The sequence below is a fragment of the Meleagris gallopavo genome, chromosome 1, assembly GCF_000146605.3.
Source record: "Meleagris gallopavo isolate NT-WF06-2002-E0010 breed Aviagen turkey brand Nicholas breeding stock chromosome 1, Turkey_5.1, whole genome shotgun sequence".
Taxonomy (NCBI): Eukaryota; Metazoa; Chordata; class Aves; order Galliformes; family Phasianidae; genus Meleagris; species Meleagris gallopavo.
Window position 1 is genome coordinate 75,979,227 of NC_015011.2, and position 16,412 is coordinate 75,995,638.

Genomic DNA, 16,412 nt, shown 5'->3' on the forward strand with positions numbered 1-16,412 from the left:
GGGGGGGCGAAAGCAAGGGGGAGAGGGGGAGAAAACAGGATATAAAAACTGTCATTTCAGGTGCTCCTGCTTGCGGGACACCTGCCGTTGCAAATGCAAATCAAATCTGCTTTTATCAGAGATACCATCCTGACAAAAATTATTTGGATGTTTCCAACAAGGGACAGTGACTCGACCGCCTCCCTGGACAGCCCATTCCAGTGCCTGGCCACTCTTTCAAAGAATAATTTTTTCCTCCCTGGCACAGCTTGAGGCCATTCCCACTAGTCCTGTCACCAGTAACCCAGGAGAAGAGACCAACACCCACCTCAGCACAACCTCCCTTCAGGTAGTTGTAGAAAGCAATAAGGTCACCCCTGAGCCTCCTCTTCTCTGGACTGAACAATCTCAGTTCCCTCAGCCACTTTTCATAAGACTTGTGCTCCAGACCCTTCACAGCTTCATTGTCCATCTCTGGACGTGCTCCAGAGACTCAATGTCTTTATTGTAGTAAGAGGCCCAAAACTGAACGCAGTACTTGAGATGCAGCCTCAGTGAAGTACTGAGTACTGAGGAACAATCACTTCCCTGGTCCTGCTGACTGCTCTATTTCTGATATCAGCTAAGATGCCATTGGCCTTTTTGGTCACTTGGGCACACTGCGGGCTCATGTTCAGCCAGCTGTCAACTAACATTCCCAGTTCCTTTTCCTCCTTGCAGCTTTCCTGCCGCTCTGCCCAAAGACTAGCATTGCCTGGGGTTGTTGTGACCAATACGCAGAACCCAGTACTTGGTCTTGTTGAACTTCAGCCCATCGATCCAGCATGTCCAGATCCCCCTGTAAGACCTTCCTACCCTCAAGCAGATGAATGCTTCCTCCAACTTGGTATCAGCTTCAAACTTACTGAGGGTGCACTCAATTCTCTCATTCACATCATCATTAGCTAGAGTTTACACATGCAAATCATCTTGTTTTCCTTCCCAGGAGCATTGGTGGCTGTCTCGTGTCTAACACTGGGATGAAGTACATTCCTGCACACATAGTTCACGAAGCCATTAAGTTCTCAAAATGCTGACATCTCCCAGACCTGTTACCAAAGATGACCAGGGTCAAAGATGAACAGACTATCCAATGCAACTGTCATGATTTTATGATTTTTGGTTATCAGTATTCATTCTATCATATCGGATATAGGTATATCATAACACCATGCAGTGCACTGGGTGTTAAAATGTTAATGCTCCAGTTCCAGGTACCTGCCCCAGAAGAGAAGAGCTACATTCCCCAGAAGACTGTTTGCTGTGTTGCTATCATTTCTGCTCAGGGGGAGCAGATACAAGGCCTTGGTAGGTCATCTGACCTCTCTCTTCTTCATCAGGCTCTCCTCCCTGCTGCTCAACCGGACTGTGCATCTCACCTCAGTGTTATGGTGAGGCCTATCCGCCTTTTGGATACTCTCATTATATTTGATTCATTAGCTTCAATTCTAATTATATTATATTATACTGTTATCTTGTATTCCAATACCATTATTACATACCATAATACATAAGCCAGTAAATTAGTAAACCAGTAAATTAGTTTCTCCTCAGATCATTGCCGCTGTTTTTAATTATTTTGGGGTCCCCTATTTCCCTTTTCCAGAGGGATGGATTTGCAAAATCCCTCTGCCCTGCTAGTCATGAAACCGGGCCGAACCAGCGCCTAAACTGTTGACAGCAACCTTCATCTAAACCTCTCATAAAGCTCTGGATGTAATGAAACAGTATTTGGAACACTGCCTTGAAAGGAACAGTTATCCTTGCAGAACATTTACAAGCTTCTCTGTGTCACCGTTGTTTAAAACACGTTTGGTATGCCTAGCACTTGCAGAGATTGCAATTTCTTTTCACACAAGTGCACTGCTGCTAACTGGAAGAGCAGCGCTACTATTCTTTCTGGTCTTAAAGCTGTGTAGCATTTTGCAATATATACTATTCAACTTTTGAAGAAAAAAAGCTTTGCAGCCTGTAGGCTACTACTCTCTGGTCCCGTGTAAGCAATTTTAAGTAATAAACACAAATTGTAGTCAATAAAAGTACCAATAGAGAAAAGAAACAGAAACAAACAAGAAATGTGTTTATGAGTTATTTTTAAACAAGAAATGAAGCCAGCTCCAAATATATGATTGGGGCACCTACGTGAGTAGATCAGTCTTGTATCACAATATTAAGACATGATTGACCATGACTGAACAAACATGGTCTGCACCAAATTTCAAGAGCTGTGAAAAGAGAACAGCTCTTCATCTACCATCTGATGATTCAGCCGGCATCATCACAAGAATAATAGTCTCAACTTTCAACATGTTGTTCTGAAAATAAAAAGGTTTCCCCTCCTGATACTGACCTGAATTCAAGAAATTTCTGAAATCATACATCAACTATAAAGATGAACAAAAATCTGAACTTCAGCACCAGGAAAGTATTTGTCTCAGACTATGGTAGCAAAAGCCTCCTCCCTCACACTGCTTCAAGATAATCAAGTTATAACCTTAAAAACTTTCTGTAAAGGGATTAGCTATTTCACCAGTCTTGAGTCCCTAAGGGCTACAGAAGATAACAGCACTGTGTCAGAAAAAATTCTTCCTTTTCATTTCACAACAAGAGGTAAGAAGAGGGGAGAGGGCTTTCTAATCTACTTGGATCTGCCCAGCTATACTGAGTATTTCCCAACAATGGCCCATTACAGGGGTAAGCATGAGATATAGACTCTGAGTAGGGTCATCAGTTATGCTTCTTGTTAAAATGCTTTTAACCACAGAAAGAGATGGAATCCAGGTACTTGTTGGGTCCAGTTCTTTAATGTATACATGACATCAAGAAGTCAAGTAATTTTGTGACTACCTTGATGATAAAATTGAAGAAGGATTCCAGAATGGAAGGGGTTCACTAGACACAAAATATTTTACCTGTACCTGTCTAATACGGCCCCTAGCTCACACCAGTGCCACTTATGTACCATTGCAAAACTTCCACCGGAAACAAATCCGGGTACAAATTCTTGGGTAATCCCACTATCAGCACAAGCTGAGGGATGTAAGGGTGGACCACAGCTCTACTATAAAGGACAGGGAGTTACTAGTGTATGGCAAGCTGAACATGAGCCCACAAATTGTCCTTGCAGCCCAGAAAGTCAACAATATCATAGCACCATAGAAACAGAACAGTTTGGATTGGAAGGGACCTTTAATATTATCTAGTTCCAACCCTCTGCTATAGGCAGGGATACCTCCCTGTGAGAATCCTTCTTTGCTTTTTTGGCTCAAAGCTTGCTTCCTGAGGTATTTCTTGTGATAAAGACTCTGATTGATTTATTGAGGAGGAAAGTGATGGGTGCTACTGTGTGACAATCCACATCACTTTGTGGACATTTGAAAGCACCTTCCTCCAAAGCTGCTTGCCTCCAGAAGAGAGTGCTCAGGAGTGTTCACTGGTGGAAGATCTGGCCTGTGACTAAATAGCTCCAGCTTGGTATGGGAAAAGTGGGGAATGATACCATCGTGTCCTGTGAAAAACAGGATGCAGGTGGGCATCCCTGCTCCCTCTTATCTGCTGGCAAGGCCCAGAAGATGGGCACAAAGGAGTTTCTGCTGAGATCCCAGAGCCAGAAGCTGCCACTCCAAGGAGAGCTGACTCAACCACTTTAGACTTATAAGTAAGTTGGTACTACACAGCCATCATCACCATGGTCACTGTCATCGTCAACAGAACAACAACGCCCGACGATCCACCACTACTGAAGATCAATGGCTGAACTGTGAACCATGCTGGGTCCATGCTGGTGACTATCTCCCTCTTGCTTCCTACAAAGACTCCTTGCTTCTTCTTTCCTATCTTTTCTATCGCCCTCCTTCCTTTCCCCATTACCCTAATTCATAGTAGTGTCCGTCCTGCCCTTCCCCATCTCCCTGATTAAGATTTGTAACATACTGGTCGGACCAACATTTGAACTGTTGTTTCTTAATCTCACATTGGGTATACAGATATTAAAAAGAACCTCCTCTCTCTCCTATAAATTGGAGAGAGACACTCCCTCTATAGTAGGTTGCTCCAAGTCCCATCCAGCCTGGCCTTGAATGCTTCCAGGGAAGGGACATTCACAACCTCACTGGGCAACCTGCTCCAGTGTCTCACCACCCTCACAGTAAAAAATTTCTTCCTACTATCTAGTCTAAATCTACCCTCTGCCAGTTCCTGTAGAGGGTACTTCCTGTCACTTCCTGTCCTTTTAAAAGTATCCTGAGCTGCATCAAAGGTTGTGTTGTCAGTAGGTCAAGTGAGATGATCCTGTTCCTCTTCTCTGTGCTGGTGAAACCTCACCTGGAGTTCTGTTTCCAGATGTGGAGTCCTCAGTACAGGAGAGACGTGGACCTGTTGGAGCATGTCCAGAGGGGGGCAACTAAAATGGAACACCTGTCCTATGAGGACAGGATGAGAGAGCTGGGGCTGTTCAGCCTGGAGAAGAGAAGGCTCTGAGGCGACCTAATAGTGGCTTTTCAGTATCTAAAGGAGAACGTAAGAAGGAAGGAGACGGACTCCAGCAGGGTCTGCTGTAACAGGACAAAGGTCATGGTTTCAAACTGAAAGAAGGGAGATTTAGATTGGACACACAGAAGTAATTTTGTACCATAAAGGCAGTGAGGCTCTGGAAGATTACCCAGAGAGGTGCTGGAAGCCCCATTGTGGGAATAAGGTGACATATTTCTTTCTGGCTCACACTCTAACATTATACAGAACTGTAACATTGTGAATTCTTTCTCTCATTGGTTAAGAGATGGATTTACAACTAACTGGCTACTGGAGACAAAACTATAACAATCTTGTGAAGGCCTCAGAACAAAAACTGTACTGTAACACCCTTCTGAAAGTTGCCTAACAAACACAGGTTTTGCACAAGCACAGTGGAGAAGCCAGGTTAGTCCTCGTGCTTACGGTGCTCTTGGGTCCCATTCCACCTATGACCCTCCACGACCACCACACAAAGGGAGAAGAACTGCTGGTTCAGTATGTACACAGCATGTAGTACCAGACTCTCTCTGCCTGGCAATAGCTCCTGGTCCAACTGGAAGGGATCATATCCATAAAAGGAATTGCCAACCCTGCAGCCAGTGGTGCTTGCCCCACCATATCCTCAACCACCTCAGGAGGAGGAGGAGGAACACAGACCCTCAGGACATGACAGTATCTGCCCTGGTGACTTGCTTTTCTTTCCTTTTTTCTCTCTTCCTCACTCACTCATCTTTTAATAAAGGCATACCGCTGCTCGATCAGCACTTGGCTCTGTTCTGAGTCTTAACTCAGAGGGCTGTGATCGGTGTAATGAACCACAAGCTGCTTTGGCTTGCAACACCTGTCCTTGGAAACATTCAAGGTCAGCCTGGATGGGGCTCTGAGCAAGCTGATGTAACTGTAGGTGTTCCTGTTCACTGCAGGGGAGTTGGACTACATGACCTTTAAAGGTCTCTTCCAACTCAAATGATTCTGATTCTTTAAGACAGCAAAGCCTTTTTCTCCCTCCCCTTGCCCCAAAGCATGACATGCAATTCCAGGTACTCACCTTAGTTCCAATAAGTTCAGCAGCCAGATTCAAGTAGCCTCTGATACATATGATTTGCCATATACTGTAAGATAGTCCTCTGTGCTCAGAGTAAACCAAATAGAGTAATTCAGCTTTCTAGTACAACCCTCTGTAAACAAGAGGAGCGTTTGGGACATAAAAGCTTTCTTGGATTTCAAAAGTTTTTCCACATAAGGGCTTATTCAAATCTACTTTCTTGGCTCTGTATTTAAATGAATGGTTACAGTAGAACAGTGATTAATTCTTCAGAGGTATTGAGGGTTGTTAGTTAGGGTAATATGGTTAGGTCATGGGTGCACTTAGTGACCTTTAAAGTCTTTTCTAACCTGAGTGATTCTATGATGCCATCTCCATAGACACTGGCAGAAGTTCATATTGTATAAGTGGCTTAAATGGATTGCAGTTCTAAATTCAGACCCTAAAGAGAACAAAGATTTTAGGACTTTACATTAAGATCCAGTATTAGAGAACCAACTTCGAAATCCAAACCATTTGCTCTCACTATCTGATCAGTGGAGCATTTCCTATGGAAATTATGTTACTAGCAACTCAGCCCACAGTTCGGAGCAGTACTTGATTTCTACTTTGTTTTAATAATTAAGAATAAGCTACTATAGGAATGTAACAGTTGAACATTTTTTCTTTTAGACTTGATGTACTTTCATTGTTTTTCTGCAAGAGTGAAATGAGAGCTGCAACCAGAGCGAAGTTCTGCTTAGAGCAGTTGCAGTACCTTGTGGGGGGATGCAGGCAAAGGTTTTTCAGCATTAGAGTTCATATCCTCAAAGAAGTAGGGCAGATTTCTGCCTCATTCCCAAAGAAAAGTGGAATGAGTGACATCACAACTACCCTGCTACTCCAAAACAAAGGCAACCATCTAATCTAAGTCTCTACTGGACACAGGACCATAATAGAGATAATACTGCATAGAACTCTGCCAGATTTCTGTGATACATGTATACTCCCCCAGCTATGTCCTGCTCCCCATATATGCAAAACTTTCTTAAGGACACGAGAGTTCACAGTCATTTCAGTGGCATAACTGAATTCCAAAGTGTTTGCACGATGGAGTCTGCATTTTATGGCTCTGTTCAAGTCCTATTACTAGTCTGTAACAGAAGAGCTGGTAACCAAGTGGACCTTGTTATTTGACAGTCAGACACCTAGAGATAGTAAAAACTAGATATACGATTGCAGCAATTTCATTTTCCTCACATTTACCCTGTGTTAAATGATGTTTCCACTGCTGCCTTGCCACAGGGATGTTGCATTTAAAGCTTTCTAAACACAACACTGTGACCAGCTTCAGCAGTATCAGGCACACACTGCTATTCCCTCCTCTCGGATACAACTCACCTAAAGAATTAATTTTAAGGGCTCAGAAGAACGGATGGAATACAGACACTGGAGAGTTAACTGTCAGCTTCCTGAATGCTGTTCAAATATGTATCTTCATCTCCAACACAAAGCATTTTTAATCAACACTACAGTCTTTGTTAAAAGCAAAATCCAGACCTTTGTAACAAAGACCACACAGATGCTGCCGGTCAGCAAGGGGGGAACAATGGCAAAATTGTGTCCACATTCAAATTTTGAAACCACGTCACTGGTGGTTCAGTAGTTCAAAACAATGCTGGGAACTTCTTGCTTTGATGTGCGCTGAACCCATAGTTTATCATTCTGCAATTTTTATACTCTTTTGAATTTTTGTAAACTACTCACACAAACACACCATGCTCAGTGACCATTTACTGCGCACTGGTTCTAAGAGAACCTCATTCTCCTTGTTTTGAGCTGGGATTTTGTTTCTTCCTTTGTTTATCTTTACTCTGTCTTCCCCCCTATGACATCTGCAGTTTGAGAAGTTCAAGAAAGATGCCATTTTCACATTCAATTTGAAAATTATTTTAATACTATAAAACTCATTTTTTCACATATTTTGTACAAAAGAGGAGTTGTTTTCTCTTAATTATAGGAGAATTATTTAAACCTTGAGATTCCAGCTAAGTAGGTCCAAAATAAAGCAAGACTGGGTTATCCTGGTTCTGCAAGGCCCAAGTATGGCTTGCCCAAGGTCTCTTTCCAGTTTGGCTCTCATGATTGTGGACCACCTTGATGGAAAGTACTTCACATCATTGACTCTTCGGAGGCTTGTAATGAATTCGGCAACGCTCATTAAATACCTGAGACACCAAAACAGAAGAGCAAAAGCAAATCAGTCTTTGTTTAGAGTCTTCAGACCTACTTCAGGTAACTGTTCCTTCCTGCCAAGCCCAGCTCAAGGCACCCAGCACTATAGTATCAATAAATGGCACTTACCAGCCCATCTGTCTCCATTTGCTTACTCTCCTGGCTTTACTAAATCCAAAGTATGCAGCTCAGTGCTGGGGAACTGCACAGCACTAACAGTATTCCCCCTCAGATAAGGCACTTATCATCCTTGCGGTCTCTCTATGTCACAGACACTGAACTTTTTGGCTCATTGGTTGGTAGGAGGTTTTTTTGTTTGTTATGGTTTTAAAGAGGCAGGGAAATGACCAGCGAAAAGATCCTGACCAGCTGTGTTCAGAAGTTCACTGCAGCGTTCCAATCTGGGCATCATATTCTTCTCCTTCCTGAGCAAATGCATTGTATATAGTGATAAGAGATAAAAGGAGGTGCAAGTGTTCTTGGAAGCCATGCCTATACTTTAAGTTATTTGGCTGCAGGTGGTGCTGTTGCCAGCATACCTTGCAAATGGCACACTGCTCTCACCTCATTTACCTTCTCTGGGTAAAGTTTGGGACAGAGAACTAGAGACTGAAGATCACTTTACTTTAGCTCAAGCTGCACAGCTCAGCAAGCAGTCTGCTTACTCTAACAAGGGCCAGTAAATATGACTATATCAAGTACAACAGTCTGAATCAAAAGCATAACATGTAGGCTCAAAAAGTTGTCAGTGCTGTTATCGAGGAATTTAATTATTTACCATTTTAGCACCAAACTTTGACCAGTGCATGTCCTGAAAAGTGGCACGAGCACCACCTAGCACCAAGCCAAGGCAATGGCAGTTCTAAGCCATGGCAGCACCCATGTGAGAGCACATTTTGCCAAGATACCCTGGTATCTGCAATTGGTCTCCTTATCCAGCATGCAGAACCAACAGCTACTTCAGTAAAAGTGAAGTTTGCAGCATGCCTTACAGCAACAATTTAAGTAATCTTCAACTTCGCTTCAAATTTAGTGTACTTTAAGAAACAGAATACATACTGCAAACTGATTCATAATAGAGAAAACATGAGAGCTCTGACGTAATTTCTTCCAAATGCAGGCAAAGCCTGTCCCTTTTAATTACCACATGCAGTGGACACCTCTGGAAGGTGTTTAAAGATCTGAGATCAGGGAACCAATAGAAGGAAACTGTAGAAATTAAAAGCCACACAGGTTTCCCATTAGAAGCATTTTCATACTAAGCAAATTGCAACATTTTTCTCCAAGTCATTCTATGTGCATATATACCTTAAAGAGTACTGGAAACGTAGTCTAAACTCCTGTAAGGCAGGCTCTCTCACATCAAATAACATTCCAAAAACATTTCAGGTTCCAACACACTATCATGCAATCTTTTAAAGCATATTTAACAGCAACTCTGAAGCCCACGGAAAATCAATATTGCAATCTTACTAACACTGCCTCCTACTTTTAGAGCATCTACCCACAGACCCCAGGGTGTTATTCAGTCCACTTAACTCCTGTAGCCTACCTGTGAAGTGTTACTGTTGTTTTTCACATAGGAAAAAGTGCTCAAGGTACCATAAAATTAATGTTGCCTGGTAAAGTTTGATTTTGCTGTCTTTCATGTATTAATATGATAAAATTAAATAATATAAAATTAAATAATAATTAAAAAACACTGCAATAACAAAGTCTCACATAGAGTTGGTGCAGAGAGATTAATGTAAATGTCTTGTTTTGGAAGTCAGCTACTTGTTTGGTATCAGCCAAACAGATCTCCACCATATGCACTGCTATAAAGCAGCACTTTTCTGTATCTCACTACTGCTACAGCTACCCAGAGTAACTGTTACTCAAAATAACTGTTTCTTAATCACATATTTCCAGTTTGCAGTGGTCAGGGTTAATGTAAATCCATGAAGGTACTTTTCAACCAAAAGTCTGCAACACTAAAAAAGAGCAGAGGTCCTCACCTGCACTCCAATAACCACTGCCATATAACAAATGGTATTAAATCCATAGCTTTGACTGGACCTAATTCCATCAGTGGAGTATTTTCACAGCTGAATGAGACCTCAGCTAAGTCTGCACTCAGAGGGATGTAACAGTAGAGCTGGAGATAAAATCCAGGCAGACATTTATCTTCAAGTCCTTCTCTAAACACTTGCAGGCTGAAACCTCTCTGCACCACGTGCATACCCCACCACTTTCCAACTAAATATTCTCCATTCCCAGGAAAAGTCAGGCACTTCTGTCACTAACAAAATGACATAACCTAAAATAACCTAATGTAGCTACAAGAAATCACTGGTATTAGTGCTAAGTTTGGTGCCAACTTTGGGTTTTGAAATAGAGATACTAGAGGAGAAATAGGCATTTCTCCCCACAACCAAACCCACACCCTTTAAAAATAAAATCACCAGTGCTATTTCCATGAAACGTTTGCCACTGGTGTTGTTGAAGTTGTGGTATTTCTCAGTCATATTCAAGCTGGCTCAAAATTAATTAAGTTTAAGGGCATGACTAATTAATTAAGGGCATGATAAGGTTTTCCAAACAGGAGATTGAGTGGTAAAACATGTAAACACTCATTTGTTTAGCTTCCATCTAACTCTATCATGGTGATGGTCTCCAAGAATACAGAAGACATGAACTTGCATTCCATTTACCCTGATGAAACCTAGAACTAAAATCCTAAAGCTAAGATTAAAAAGGGAGTGGAGCACCTGGGGCCATCAATCCTGAAGGTGACACCAGAAAGCAACAGCAAGACTGCCCTTCACACTAGGATCATCCATCCAGGTCTGCAGAAACTCTGTCAGAAAGAGGTTTAACTTCTACAACCGCATTCTCCACCAGCCTCTGCTCAGAAGCATGACTGGCACCAGAGCCATGACTGAAAAGCTCATCCCTGTGGCACCAGAAGAGGCCCAGCCAAGCTTTCCAGACAGGCCACCACAGACAAGTTTACTAAGTCCCTAGCCACTGAAGTAAGGCTGAGAAGGAGATCTATATGGGAAGCATTCTACAGTCCTTCTTCCCCACTATATCAGCCTCATTTCTTTCCTCCACAGCCTCTGAAAAGCCCTGATATCTGACTGAAAGCCCTGAAATGACTGACCTGAAACACTTGCCCCAGCACTGCCCTCGCTGTTCCTAGTTAGCCTGCCTCATAAAGCATTTGTCCCACAGCTCCAGGGCAGGACAGCTCAAACCCATAGCACAAAGCTACATCACTTTCTAAAACGACTGAGTACCTTCCAGCTTCTGTCATTTACCACTTCTTCAACATTCAGCTCCGACTGCATCAATTTCAACTGTAGAAAACAACAGACAAAGAAAGAAGTTATTGTCAAGATGGTCCTTGCAGCTATCAGTATTCACCACCTCTGCAACTTCTGTGACAAAAACCCAGTACCAGGTGCAAACTGAAGTTAATCATCCTGAAAGCCTGGTCCTTCCATTCAGTCAATGCTTTGGGCAGGCTAGGGAAGTCTGCAAGGGGCATCCTGAAAGCAGAAGTTACTACTGATTACTAATCCATTCTTAAATATGTCAAGATTTGATAAAATGAACTCATCAGCCTTAATGGTTCCACAGACAAAAATTACTAATGGTTGAATAGCATTCAGCACAAGGGATAGCAGTGCTACAGTTAGCTTTGCAGCCTTGAGTTCTTAGTCTTCCACATGTACATTACTGGAGTCAAACAAAATAGCTAACAACAGAATTAGGGAAAATTACAGACTCCTGATTTAGGATTAAGATCAGGAAGGTATCCCTTCTGCTTCCTTTGCAATCTATCAGTGCACTGACCAAAAAACGGTCTACAAGAACAGATCACATTTATAGTCTCTGAAGTTACTATGATATTTAATTACAGTGGGACAAACAAGGTTTACACAGGTTGGAAGAGCTCTGAAATACCACAATAAGCAGTTCTAGACCACTCATTCAATCCAGGAGAAATGCAAAAATCTGTTTTAGCTCCATTAGTAACTCCATAGAGCATATGTGACAGCTGTGTTCAGATGACCTGTGGTAATTTGGCCCCTCCACAAGTTCCAGAAGCAAAAGAGGGGATATAAGAGTCCATTCATGCCCAGAGTTAGGATTTATTTTTGTTGGAGTTTTAGACTTCAGAATGAATCAACTTTAAATATGTAGTTCCAGTCAGAGAGTTGGTAAACAGGTGGAAACCAAGACAGCAATCTCATCTGAAACAAAAAAACCTTCAAGTATGACATTAGGACATGTACAGCTTACAAAAGCTCATCCAACACCCATAGATGAGCTTTTGCCTACTCAATAGGATGTCAAACTATTTGAAATAATAACACAGCATTAGCTGGGTGATCAGATGACCATAACTAGGCTCTATAATACCTCTGCTGAGAAGATCCCTAGTGTACCAAGGAAGAGTTTTCCCTGCTGGAATATATGAATAGGTTTACAATCATCTTTGACACCAAGCCCAAGCAAAACTATCACTTCAGTCTTTTGCTTAGAGATGCAGATCCGAATAGCAATGCAATCAGTATTAATCAACAAGGCTATAAAGGTGGTTTGGGTTGGGTTGTTTTGTTGCTGTTTTCTTCCTTCTAAAACAGATTCCAACATTAAGCCCAATTAATTCACTCAATAAAACTAATACTCGTTAAGCTATATGTTTTGGACTTCCAGAATTAACTTGGTCGGCTATTTTGAAATTTCATATAAGAAAACTAAGATAACAACAATAATCAAATATATTTTGATATTTTTACATAAGTGAACTAAAAGAATTGGTTGCTAGACTTGCACAGCTCCAAGGATGTTTTTTAAAATCAGTAACCCAGAAGTAGTAACCTTGCATAAAGTCCTCCAATTTGTACCACTAGCAGTATGAGAGAAACACAAATAATAAAGAGTAAAATAGATCTGTACTGCAACCAAATAAAAATTTGAAAGGCATAGTCTTAAAATAGCAAATGTACTGTCAATAGAAATTGCCTAAGTCCCAATAAAAAGAAAAAAACAAAACAAAGCTGAACTCCTGGAGAAGAAAAGGAAAAAGGGAGAAGTGGGGAGGGAGTGAGGGGAAAAAGTGTAAATTTGAGGTCATCTGATCAAAGAATTTCTGAGATGTTTACAAATTATGGACTGTTTATAATATTTGAAATCACCTGTAGTTATTAAATATTATCACTGCAACCTTCTTATTGGTTTCAGTGATAAGCTCAGAAACTAAGTGATTTAAGGAATTGACTGCAAGGGAACTTGAAGAAAATTCTAAGCTATCCTACCTGTTTCCCCAAAGTATCACAGAATCATAAAATGATCAAGGTTGGAAAAGATCTCCAAGATCCCTGTCCAACCATCCACCTATCACCAACATTTCCCCACTAAACCACGTCCCTTAGTACAACAGCTAGATGTTCCTTGAACACCTTCAGGGACAGCAACTCAACCACCCTCCTGGGCAGCCCATTCCAGTGCCTGACCACTCTTTTGGAGAAATTTTTCCTAACACCCAAACTGAACCTCTCTTGGCACAACTTGAAGCCATTCCTTTTCATCCTATTGCTGGCTACATGGGAGAAGAGGCTGACCCCCACCGCTCACCACAACCTCTCAGGTAGCTGTAGTGAGAGATAAGTTCTCTCCTGAGACTCCTCTACTCCTACTAAACAGTCCCAATTCCCTCAGCCTCTCCTCTCTTAAGACCTGTGTTCCAGATCCTTCATCAGTTTCATTGTCGTTCCCTGGACATACTCCATGTCTTTCTCATAGTGAGGGAGCCAAAAAAGAACATAGTACTTGAGGTGCAGCCCCACCAGAGCTGAGTACAGAGGGACAAGTAACGTGGATGCTCTGTAAGTTAGACTTTAAGTGTAAAACCACTTGCCTGACACCTGGTTCTTCAAACATGAGTTCACATCAGAGCATTTTTCCAAAAGCATATGTCAAACAGTTCATTCAATGCCTGGAAACATCAAATGATGGACACTGAACCCTTGAGTTACAGTCATCCCTCCAGGAAGTTCTTTAGTTACAAATGCATCAGCGTTTCATTGTTCTGGAAAGAAATGCTCTTTCAAAGTTCTGATATGCCATCTACCTCACCTCTATTGAAGTACACCTTCCATCCAGAGGCTACAAGATTGGGGTTTGCACATTCAATCCCTTGTGCAAATCCAGAAGTCTCTCTCACACAGTCTAATCTAAATACCAACAACAGCAACAACAAAAAATTGCTAAACTGGAATTCAAAGCTTCCTGGCAGCTCCTCAAAGTGGACAGGAACCTCGATTAACACAATGAATAAGAAAGATGCTTCTCAGGCTAATAATGTAAAAGAATTGCTTTAAAGCAGCATAATTGTAGAGAGAAACTTAGAAAACACTTCATTATCTTCTAGTGATCATACCTTTGCACTCATAACCACCATCTGCAGTTGCACCACTTTTCATAAGAATTCAACAAGACAATAGGAACCTCCAAACAGATACTCTCCAGAAGAGAGTAAACAGTTACTTCCTACTAGGAAGTGTTTGTCAGCAAAGTTCAGAATACATTGTGGAGAAGCACACGTTTTTCTAGGCATTTGGGTAGTGGAATCTCAGAAGATGTGCCATTTTACAGGATAAAAGTAGTTTCTGTTCTGCTTTTATGGTTCTCACAAATCCAGACGATAAGAACAGAGGACAACACTGCCTAAGTTCCATTGCCTAAGCTGGGACTGTTCAGCCTGGAGAAGGCATCAGGGTAGCCTTTCAGCATCTAAAGGGGGCTATAAGAAAGAAGAGGACAGACTCTTTAGCAGCATCTGTTGTAATAGAACAAGGGACATGGTTTCAAACTAAAAGAAGGCAGATTTACATTGGATACAAGGAAAATATTTTTTTACAATAAGGACGGTGAAGCACTAGAACAAGTTGCCCAGAGTTACAGTAGATGCCCTGTCCCTGGAGACACTCGAAGTCAGGGTGGACATCAACCTGACTGAGCTGTAGATATCCCTATTCATTGCAGGGGAGTTGGACCAGATGAACTCTTACAGATCCCTTGCAACTCAAAAATTCTATTCGAAGTCAAACTCCCCTTCAGGTTCTCTCCACCAAGGAGATCTTTCCATGTGGGAAGACAACCTCTTACTTCTAAGCGACCCCTCAAAATCTCCACCACTCACCTTTGTCTGCTCTTTCCTGAGTTGCTTTAATAATGCTACATCATCCTGTGCCTTCTCCCTCTCTTCTCTGAGAGTTTTCACTACACTGGAAGTCTGAGCAATGCAGTTTTTGATGATTCTCTCTCGGCTGGTGTGAGCTTCCATAAGCTAAGTGAGAAGAGGGAAAGTCATAAGCAGGTCAGACATCAAATTAAAAAAACTGTGTTACAAGTTTGAGAGAGACTTTCTAGAATCAAAGTATTGCTGTGCCTACAGAATTCCCTTTGTCTCTATAATCCATATGTTAGAAGCAACACTGCTTTAAGCAGTAGCTACCAACTCAATCTGATGGTAAAAGTCAAAGATATGCATGCAGATGACAAATGAACAAGTGTTTTGAGCACCACAAAACTATGCTAGCACTCATTTTTCAAAGAAAGGAGCAAGCCATCTGGAAGTACGTTTCGAAAGAATAGTACTGCAGGATAAGCCAGCCTACAGTGTGATTTTAAAGCTTTTACATGCATGTAGTTTAGCTGTGGAGAGAAGTGAAGCATGCCAGCTATGAATACATTAAAGCATGATCTATCAAGTCAGCCTTTTCCTTAGAAACTGAAGTTCTCCACTTTAGTAGCCAATGCACATCATGAAATCTCAGAAAGTGAGCAAAAGTTAAAGGAACAGACACTTACAGATTGGTAGAGCTCTTTACATGTCTGGCTGGCATCAACTTTCCCTACAAAGGAGGCTGTAGGAATTGTAGTGTTTAATTCATGGACGATTCTGTCATCAATTGTCCTCATCACCCTGAGCAACTCCTGTATTAAATAAAAACAAATTAAAAAAAAAAAATTGCTTACCCAAGAGAGTTGTACAGTAAAAAAAGCACAGTTCAGTATTTTAATAGAAATTAAGGTTTATCTTTAGAAAAGGGAGGGGGCAGGGGGGAACAAACACACAAGGAAGCCACAGTTTCGATGTGCTTGGTGCAAAACATTCGGTTTTCCTTAGCAGGAAAGCCAGTGGGAGACAACTGGGCTAATGCAAAGAAGTGAAAACCTGACGAAGGCAGCTCCAGCCCCATACTGCACAACAACAGGGTGATGCTCGCTTCTCCCCTACACGACAGTCTCCCCAGGAAGCAGGGCAGAGCTGTTGCAGCCCGCTCCCGGAGCCCCACAGGCACAGCGGGGGCGAAGAAAACGGGAAGCCGGCCCCAGGCTGCAGCCCCTAAGAGCCCCCCCGTGGAAGAAGCAGGCCTCTCGGAGGGCTCACAGTATTACAGAGCAGCACCGGCAGACCGCGCCGAGCCACCACACTCCGGAACAGCCCACGGGCTCCCACACGTGCCGCTTCTGCACGCAGCCTTACTCCATGAAGCCGTGCAGCTAGGTCACGTTTAACGAAGAACCCGATCGCACCGCCAATCTCCGGCGGGCAGAGCAGCGC

At 42.2% G+C, this 16,412-nt stretch overlaps 1 protein-coding gene across 1 annotated transcript; it reads right to left on the reverse strand.

Moving 5' to 3' along the window:
• Positions 1-7,488: 7,488 nt before the first annotated feature.
• Positions 7,489-15,880, reverse strand: CCDC58 (coiled-coil domain containing 58; the record flags this gene model as incomplete). Its single annotated transcript, XM_010718130.2, has 4 exons — positions 7,489-7,782; positions 11,071-11,130; positions 14,985-15,131; positions 15,656-15,880. Coding segments are annotated over 4 exons (483 nt in total), but the record flags the coding sequence as incomplete, so codon positions are not given.
• Between the last annotated feature and the right edge of the window lie 532 nt (positions 15,881-16,412).